The 8,755-nt window shown below is 55.1% G+C and overlaps 1 protein-coding gene across 1 annotated transcript in view; it reads left to right on the forward strand.

Moving 5' to 3' along the window:
* Positions 1-8,755, forward strand: part of CHGA (chromogranin A) — a 32,270-nt gene that overhangs the window by 19,194 nt on the left and 4,321 nt on the right. The window contains exons 2-7 of the mRNA XM_011373167.2: positions 499-545; positions 2,837-2,930; positions 3,766-3,834; positions 4,837-4,935; positions 6,409-6,837; positions 7,588-8,048. Coding sequence (XP_011371469.2) covers positions 499-545; positions 2,837-2,930; positions 3,766-3,834; positions 4,837-4,935; positions 6,409-6,837; positions 7,588-8,048 — 1,199 coding nt within the window. The remainder of the gene's footprint in view (positions 1-498; positions 546-2,836; positions 2,931-3,765; positions 3,835-4,836; positions 4,936-6,408; positions 6,838-7,587; positions 8,049-8,755) is intronic.

Below are 8,755 nucleotides of genomic sequence, written 5' to 3' on the forward strand. Positions count from 1 at the left end.
CTGGCCAAGGTCATTGGGGGAGATGGGAGGGCTGCCGCTGGCTCCCCCTCTCGCCTCTCTCCCTTTTCCATTCTCCCGCTCTGCGCCGTCTTTCTGTTCTTGACGTCTACCTCTCAGCATCATCTCTCACAATCCCCCTCCTCCATCTCTTTTTCCTCGACTCTGCGATCTCTCCCTCTCCCTGCATTCTCCCCCCACCCCAACCCCGTTCAGCCCTCGGCCTTGTTTTCACATTTGCCTTCAGCTCCCATGCTGCCTCCTGAGCAGGAGCTTTCCCAAAGGGAAGGGCTAAGGCTTTCGGTGCAGCCTCTGGGAGACACCCCCTGGGGGCAGCAGCCGGGGAAGAGAAACGAAATCACCCCCAGCATCTCATTTGGGTGGGGGCAGTTTTGAGGGAGAGCAAGGAGGTGAACAGGCCCCCAATGAATCCGGTCAGGAAGCGCTGGGCCCTCCCCTCAGAACAGAGGAGTGACCCAAGCTCTCTCTCTTTCTTCTCAGTCATTGCCCTCCCTGTGAACACCCCTATGGATAAAAGAGACACCGAGGTAAGAAGAGATGCGGGGATGCCCCAGGATGGGGGATAGGAGGCCCTCGCGGCTGCCTCACAGCCAGTTCTTGGGCAGCTGCAGAGTGAGTTTGGCATAAAGCCAAAAGCCAGCACTGCGGCTGCTGAGCCTGGGGACAGCTTGCAAAAGAAGATATCAAAGACTGTTTGATTGTCCTGCCATCCTGCTGTGGGGACTTTCCCAGCTTCCTCTGAGCTGAGTGTGCAGCTTGATGGGGCCCGTGTCTTGCCTGCTAGGCTGAGGTGCCAGGCCCACTGTCTTGAACATTTCAAATCTGGCATGCTCACCAAGAACTGTTGGGGGTGACTTCTCTGTGGTTGTCCACAGACCTTTGAGAATGTTCTTCACCTGCCTGACTCCGGCCTCCCCCTTGGCTTTTCCCCTCCCCCCAAGGCTCTGCCAGCAATACCCCTCCCCACCCCACACACACCCCACAGGCACTCAAATCCCAGCTTTCCCAAAGGGGCACATTTAAAAACATTCTCGGTCATGGCTTCTGCACCCAAGGTCCCAGCCAGTTAGCGCAGAGGGTCTATGTCACCCAGGAAAGGGACTTAGGAGACATTGGAGTGGGGTTCTGTAGCCAGCAAGAGACACTCCATGTTGGGCGTACGCTTGAAATTCATTCATATCTGAGCTGATGCTGTTTTCTAGTCTCTGGTGCTCACAGATACCGCCACTTGAGAGTCAAAGAATTTCTACTCCTCACCTTTCCAGGAGCCATTTTCTTCCATTCCAGAAAGGTTATGGTTAAAACCCAAAGCATCAAAGCAATTTTAACCTCAACTTGCTCTGTCATATTTTCTACTCTTTAGTTGTAGATAGGCCTGTATTTAAACCTCTACCATTAATTGTAGCTGTGTGATCTTGGGGAAATTCCTCACCTTCTCTGAGCTTCCCTTTTCCCCATCTGTAGTAATATTTCTCTCGAGGGGAGTTGTGAGAAGTGGGAATCATAGATGTGAGGTGCCTGGTACGTAGTAGGTCCTCAGTAAATGGGCACTTTTATTTCTAGAGCTTCCCTTCTTGATCTCCCCATTGTTCTTAGGACTCATATACAATTCCTTGTCTCAGAATCCGCCCTCTTGGACTGGTGGTTATATGATATTCCCAGTGCAAGATCTGGGATTGCAGGGAGGTACAGGGGACAGGCTGCTGGGCCCTCCTTATGCCAGGTCCCTTATGGGAGACATTTTGGTCACCACATTGTGCCCAGGAGCCAGGAGTCAGGGGCACCAGAACAGTTGGTTAAGACCTGAATGTTCCATCCCAGGATGCTGTGACAACTGTAGAACTTATTTGCCAGTTTGCCATCCTGGATCCTTGGACGGGTTGCCGTGGCATCCCATACACACAGCCTTCCACCCCCTCACTCCCTACCAGCACTGCCTGATGCACGTCTGGCACCTCCTGCTCCTCTGCTCTAGGCAGCTGAAGCAGGTTGGGAGCTGTGTATTCTTCCCTGGGTGTGTGTGGCACTTCATGCTTTATCGAGTGTTTTCCAATCTGTGCCTTATCACCCTAGGAGGGGAGTTGGGACGTTCTTCTCACTCCCATTTTACAAATAAGGAAACCGAGGCTCAGATAGGTCAAGTTATAGACCCAAGACAACACAGATAGGAAACCACACTACAGTTGGCACCACCTTCAATTATCACATGCCTGATTATCCACAGCACCCTGCTGGGGGCAGTGGACAAGACTTTCAGAGATATGGTGGCTGCTGGCCTGGGATGGACACCCAGAGGCAGGTGATGTGTGCCCATCTCCAGCCGGCAGATTCATTCGCTGAATGAATACGGACCCAGATGGTGAAGCTGTCGCTCCCTGCATGTGACAACACCGTGGATGTTGGGAGACAGTGATCCAAGTCTTTTTTCCGGACAGGGTGGAGCCAGGGAAGGTCTAAGCTCTCCTCCAGGTGGCTCAGAAAGGCTTCCTGGAGATAGCTGACCTTTTGCACGTCTGCACGACTAAAGTACTTGTGCAAGACATATGTCTGATGCCCCTCACCCCCACCTTAGAGGGGCTCCTTCTAGTGAGGAGATTGGAGTGCCTGGCCCATGATAAGCACCATGTACAGGTTTTCTTTTACCGTTGCTATTATTGTCTGGCTGAGAAAGCAGAGCTGTGCCCCTGAGCCAGGCATCCATGGACTCCTGAAGACAGAAGCAAATGCCCTTATGTCCTCATTAGAAATTTGCACTGGAGCCTCCAGAGGCTGACTCCCATGCCCAAATCAGCCCCAACCTGCCCCGCTCTCTTCCCAGGTGATGAAGTGCATCGTTGAGGTCATCTCTGACACGCTCTCCAAGCCCAGCCCCATGCCTGTGAGCAAGGAGTGTTTCGAGACACTCCGAGGAGGTATGGGTCAGGCTGGGGGTGAGGGGCTGCTGCCTGCTGGACTGGGAGGCTAGGACATGGGTGTATGGCTTTTGATGGAATCAAAAATTTAATTCAACAGTCACTGACCAAGTACCTGCCTTGTCCAGGTGTGCGCTGCAGTCTGAGTGGTACAGGAAGGTGAAAGGATCAGAGGCTCTGTGCACCTGGAGCTTACAGACTAGGGGACAAATATGAATACAATCAGCTAGGGTTCAAATCAGGGCTGGAACAGCAAGCCACCAGAACGTGGCTCCCTGTGGGCAAGGATTTTGTGTGCTTTATCCCCAGGGCCAGGAACAGCTGCTGGTAGACACCCTATAGATATCTGATGAATAAAGAAGCACTGTGGGTGGGCATGAGAAGGACAAAGCTTTGCCAAGCAGGCGGTCGAGTTTGACCAGCTTTTGGATGGAGCCAACGTTAACGTTGGGGTTGGGCGTTAAGAGAAAAGTTGGAAACCAACAGGTAGAAAAATGATGAAAAAATACTCCAGGTAGTGTAGACGGCACAGCCATGGCCTGGCAATCGGGGGATGTGCTGCGTTTGGAGACACCCCTACCTCGCCTCAGGGCTGCCATCTCTCAGCCAGGGTCTGGGTGCTGGGACAGGGGCTGACCTTTCTGATGTGGTAAACTGACTGACACCTTGGACAGGAGGTCATTTCACAAGTGTTATCTCGAGACCCAATCTTGCTGCTGCCACCCAGGCTTTGAGTTTCCAGAATAAAGTCCTGTGCTCAGCTGAAAATATTGATGGCAATCTCTTCCTCAGCTGTCCTCTGGAAATGACCCATAATGACTCTCCTTCATTGCAGATGAACGGATCCTCTCAATCCTGCGCCATCAGAATTTGCTGAAAGAGCTCCAAGACCTTGTTCTCCAAGGTATTTCCAGCCACTGCACATGAATCTGGGTGAATTCCAGTGACTGAGAGGCAGGAAATCAGGGTGGAAGGTCAAGCAGGTCCTGTGTCTCTTCGAAATTCATTGATTTCCTTTCAGTTAGAGAGTAGAAAGGTGGGTTCTCCGCGCCACCTGTTCCAACATGCCACCAATATTGTTAAAGAGATCAAGGCCCAGAGAGGTTGAGTGTCAAGGTCACACTGTGAGTTAGGGACATGCCCAGATGAGATGCAGCTCTCTTAATACTCCATGGTCTCAGGACTTTAGCCATTGCAGTGAGGCACATTCGAGACTAGGTGGCAGAAGGAGTCTCTTTCTTCTGGGTATACTCCCTTGCTCACAACCACTGTGTGAGGCTCCTTTGGCCATTCTTCGAACTCCCATCATGGGGGAAAAAAAATCACCAGCTGCGAACTGGCCTGGGTAAGGGACCATCGCCAGGAACTAGGCACCGGTGGGGACAGCAGCAGCCTCAGGCTGATGCAGGGAGAAGGGTCTCTGGATCATGGCAGCAGGTGCCAACCCTGGGCTTGGATGTGGGCACATGCTTGGCTTTCTCCCAAGGGCCTGGATTTATGGGGTCCAGGGCAAGCAGGGGTTTCCCAGAGGGGACAGTCACTGTTACCTCCTGCTGCAGAGTCCCTTAGCTACCAGCCAGGTCCTGAGGGGCCCCCACTCTCCACCTCCACCCCTGGGACCTTTTGCTCCCTCTGAGCCTTTGTTGCTCTGTGAAGCAGCAGGCAAGGCTTGTTCTCATTACCTAGGTGAGAAACTGCGTCTGGAGAGGTGGCGTGGCCGCCTGATGGGCCCCAGCTGGGAGGGGCAGGAACAACCAACCGCCCCCCCATCCTGTGGCTCTCACTCCCTCAGTCTCTCATCGGACAGGGCTGGAACATGATGTGCCAGTGTACAGGTGAGGAATATCTCGTAGATAAATGTGCCGGCTCAGACCAAATGGGACTTTTTCTCCTGCTCTCATACCAGGTGCCAAGGAGAGGGCGCAGCAGCCGAAGAAACCGAGCAGTTTTGAGGAAGAACTCTCAGAGGTTCTTGAGAAGCAGAACGACCGGGCCGAGCTAAAGGGTCAGTGCCGGCCACTCTGGAGACCAGGGGAGGGAGGGGACGATGACCGTGGTTACGATAGACTGAGGGTTTCTGGGAGTCAGGGGTCCCTCCTTTACACCCTGTAAGGTAGCTATTATTTCCTTCCATTTACAAAGCGGGAAAACTGAGGCTCAGAGAAGTTAAGTATCTTGTCCAAGGCATAACCGGAGATGCGAATCTGGTTCTGTCTCACTCCGAAGCCCCCGATTGGTCCCTGACACTCCAGGAGCCCGGATCTCGGTGGTTTTCCATCTGGGGTTGAGAGAGGATGCTTGCCCCGTGGCCCAGGTGCCCCCATGTTGGCCTGGGCTGTCACCCTAGTGGAAGCGTGGGCCACAGCATCCCACATGCTGGCCCATGGGAAAGTATCTGGATGGCTGTGGATGTCTGCCATGGGCTGCGGGCGGGAGAGCAGCGGGTGTGTGTGTGTGTGTGTGTGTGTGTGTGTGTGTGTGTGCGTGTGCGTGTGTGTGTAATTTTTAATAAGGGAAGCAGCCATGTGTCAGTGCAAAGAGCACCCCGTACTTGGCATTCGAAGCTCGGATTCAAGCCTCAGCCCTGCGGCCTACAGACTGTGTGAGCACGGACAGGTCTCCTCACCTTTCTGAGAATCCATTTGAGTTTCTGTAAACAGGATGGAAGCACTTACACCTGCGGTCAAAGAGTCGGAGGTACCAGGCACTGCTTTGTTCAACAGTCACCATTCTAGTGACGGGAAGGACTTTCGCTAGTTAAAAGGCTCTCTTCAAGGCAGCCACAAGAAAATGCCTTTTATTTTTTTTAATTTTATTTTAATTAATTTTTTTTTATGGTGACAATGGTTAACTAAATCCAATAAGTTTCAGCTCTACACTTTAACAGTAAGCCATATATATTTTTACACCGTGTGTTCACCGCCCATAGTTAGATTTCTTTCTGTGACCACATATTTGACCCCCTTTACCCCATCTACCTCCCCCTTCCTCCTCCGCCCCCTACCCTCTGGTAACCACTAGTCTAAAGAAAATTCCTTTTAATGAAACTCTGCAAATACTGAGGACTCGGGCATTTTCACCAGATACTTAAGACAGAAAAGCCCCATGTGGCGGGGAGAATGAAGTCACAATAACGATGCCTCTTACACGGAGAAGTTAAGGGACTTGCCCAAGATCGCACAGTGATTCAGCTGATGTCTTAACTTTCAATTCAGGGCTCTACCTTCTGGGGTAATTTTCAAGGTCTTTTTTTTTTTTAAAATCGAATCCTTCTTTAAGAGGTAGAATTACAAAGAAAGAAATACAATCCGGTTGTGATCACGTCAAGCCCAGATGCGGAGAGGGTAACTCTAACTATCACGGCGGTCTTGGGCTGGGGGTGAAGACGTACGGTGATGAAGATCTGAAATTGGGCTCTGGGGAGACCCCGCATGCAGCCCGGTCCTTGGGGTCTGACTTTGCTCTCTTGTTTCTGTAGAGGGGACAGAAGTGGCATCCTCCAAGGATGCTGAGGAGAAAAGAGGGGATTCCAATGAGGTGGAGAAGAATGGTGAAAACATGGACGGAGCCAGGCCTCAGGCCTCCCCAGAGCCCGGGCAGGGGGCCGAGGTTGAGGAGGACAGCCAGGACCCAGCGGGAGAGGAGGCCGCCAAGACCCGCCCTCCAGCCAGCCTCCCCAGACAGAAACACCCGAGCCCACAAGCCAAGGAGGACAGTGAGGGCCCTTCCCGGGGCCTGGTGGACGGAGAGAAGGCCCTGGGTGCAGAGCGAGGGCAGCAGGCGAAGAAAGAAGAGGAGGAAGAGGACGCAGAGGCTGGAGAGAAGCCCGCCCCGGAGGAGAAAGGCCCCGCCACAGTCCTTAACGCCCACCCGAGCCTCGGCCACAAGGAGACTCAGAGGGGTGAGAGTATGTATGATGTCTGAGACCTCGACAAATTTGTAGGAGAGAAGGGGACAGATGGGAGGGGCACCGTACCCATAATCTCATTCCACCTTCACAACCACCGCAAAATAGGTGTTATCTCCATTTTCAGATACGAAATAGGCTCAGAGAGGTTAAGTAATTCTCCCAACGTCACGCAGCTAATTCGTAGTAAAAGCTGAGATCCCAACCCAGGTTTGTCCAACTACAAAACCATGCATCTCCACTACTCCACATAGCCCCACTTCCCCACCCAAGAAGTTAGAGGTGCTTCGCAGGGTAGGTGGGACTCCTTACCTGCATTGCACAAATGGGGGCACCACTGAGGCTTTGGGAATAGAGGGACAGCATGACAGGCGGAAACAGGCTTGTCTGGGAACAGTTGTCAGCTTTCACCAGGGTTTAAGAGGGACCCTGGCTCCTCATAAGGGGCTTGTCAGAGCCTTTCCTCTCTGCATAGCTAAGTGACCCTTGAGTCAGGGGCTTCTGGGGTGAGAGGGCTAAAGGAAGAGGCTGGCTCCAGCCAACCCACTCGTCTGAGCTTTGAAGGGGCCTTGCAAAGCCTGGTGTCAAGATGGCTTTTTCCCTCTAAGCAGAATCCATTGTGGAGAAGCTGAGCTATGGGTGCAGGGTCTGTGGTCCAACGGTGGCCACAGAGAGGTCCCTGGGGAGTGGCAGGGACTGGGGAAGGTGGCCCTCCCTCCCTCATCTGCTCTTGTCCACCACCTGCTCCAGGTTGGTCTGAGGCTCTGGCCGTGGATGGAGCCAGGAAGACTGGGGCTGAGCTTTCTCAGCCCCCCAAGGGGAAGGGGAAGCGCACGAGGTCAAGGCAGGAGGACGAGGAGACGGCAAGGGCCTCTCGAGGCCCCTTCCGGGGCGAGAAGAGCAGGAAGCTGGAGCAGGAGGCGGAGGAGCAGCTCGCCAAGGAGTGGGAAGATGTCAAGCTGGCCAAGGAGCTGAGGGCCGAGAAGCGGCTGGAGCGAGAGGACGAGGAGGAGGACCCTGACCCTGACCACTCCATGAAGCTCTCCTTCCGCGCCCAGACCTACGACTTCGGGGGCCCAGGGATGCCGCTGCCACAGGGCTGGAGCCCGTCCTCCCCCGAGGACAGCGCTGAGGCGGGCCCGCCCCTCCCGGTGCGCAGCTACCCCGAGGAGAAGAAGGAGGAGGAGGGCAGCGCCAACCGCAGGCCGGAGGTTGGTGTGGGGCGGGAGGCAGCCCCGGGCCAGGCCCCGAGGCGGTGGGCCCGGCTGCGGGGTGGCCGCACCCACATGCGGCCCCTGCCCCAGGGAGCGGCCATGGTCTCCTCGGGGTCTGGGACTGGAGAGGCTCTCCGACAGGGGGCCCTCAGACGTCCCCCCCGGAGGCCTGGGTTTGGGGCAGAGCCGGGAAAGGGTGGGGGAAAGGGCGCGTTGGACTGGGAGGCGAGTGAGCCCCGGCTCGCAGGGGGCGCCCAGTGAAGCGGGTGGGCAGGCAGACAGGAGACCCAAAGTGACCAAATCAGCGCGTGGAAGCTGGAGGGGTGGTACGATGGGCCGGTCCCTGGAGGCTCTGGCTGGGGACTCTGTCCTACAGGCAACATGGAGCCTCTGTGGGTTCGGGAGCAGGACGAGGGAATGACGGTGGAGCTTGGAGCTCTGGAGGGAAAGAGCTTGGAGACCGAAGGACCCAGCAGGGACTGGCCACTGCTGCCTGGGAGGTCCAAGCCCAGGGCACCACTGACCCCAAGAGCCGGGAGGGCACGAGAGGAGGAGACGTGGTGTCCTGGGAAGACTCTGCAGTTGGTCCAGCCAGGTCCCCTCCTGGACCCCAGACAGCTCAGGCACACCCTCCTCTCCCAAGTTCAGGCCCTGCCTCCCACCCTCAGTGGCAGAGGGGGCAGGGGCAGGGCCCCCTGGCCCAC

Source organism: Pteropus vampyrus, unplaced genomic scaffold (assembly GCF_000151845.1).
Source record: "Pteropus vampyrus isolate Shadow unplaced genomic scaffold, Pvam_2.0 Scaffold219, whole genome shotgun sequence".
Classification (NCBI taxonomy): Eukaryota; Metazoa; Chordata; class Mammalia; order Chiroptera; family Pteropodidae; genus Pteropus; species Pteropus vampyrus.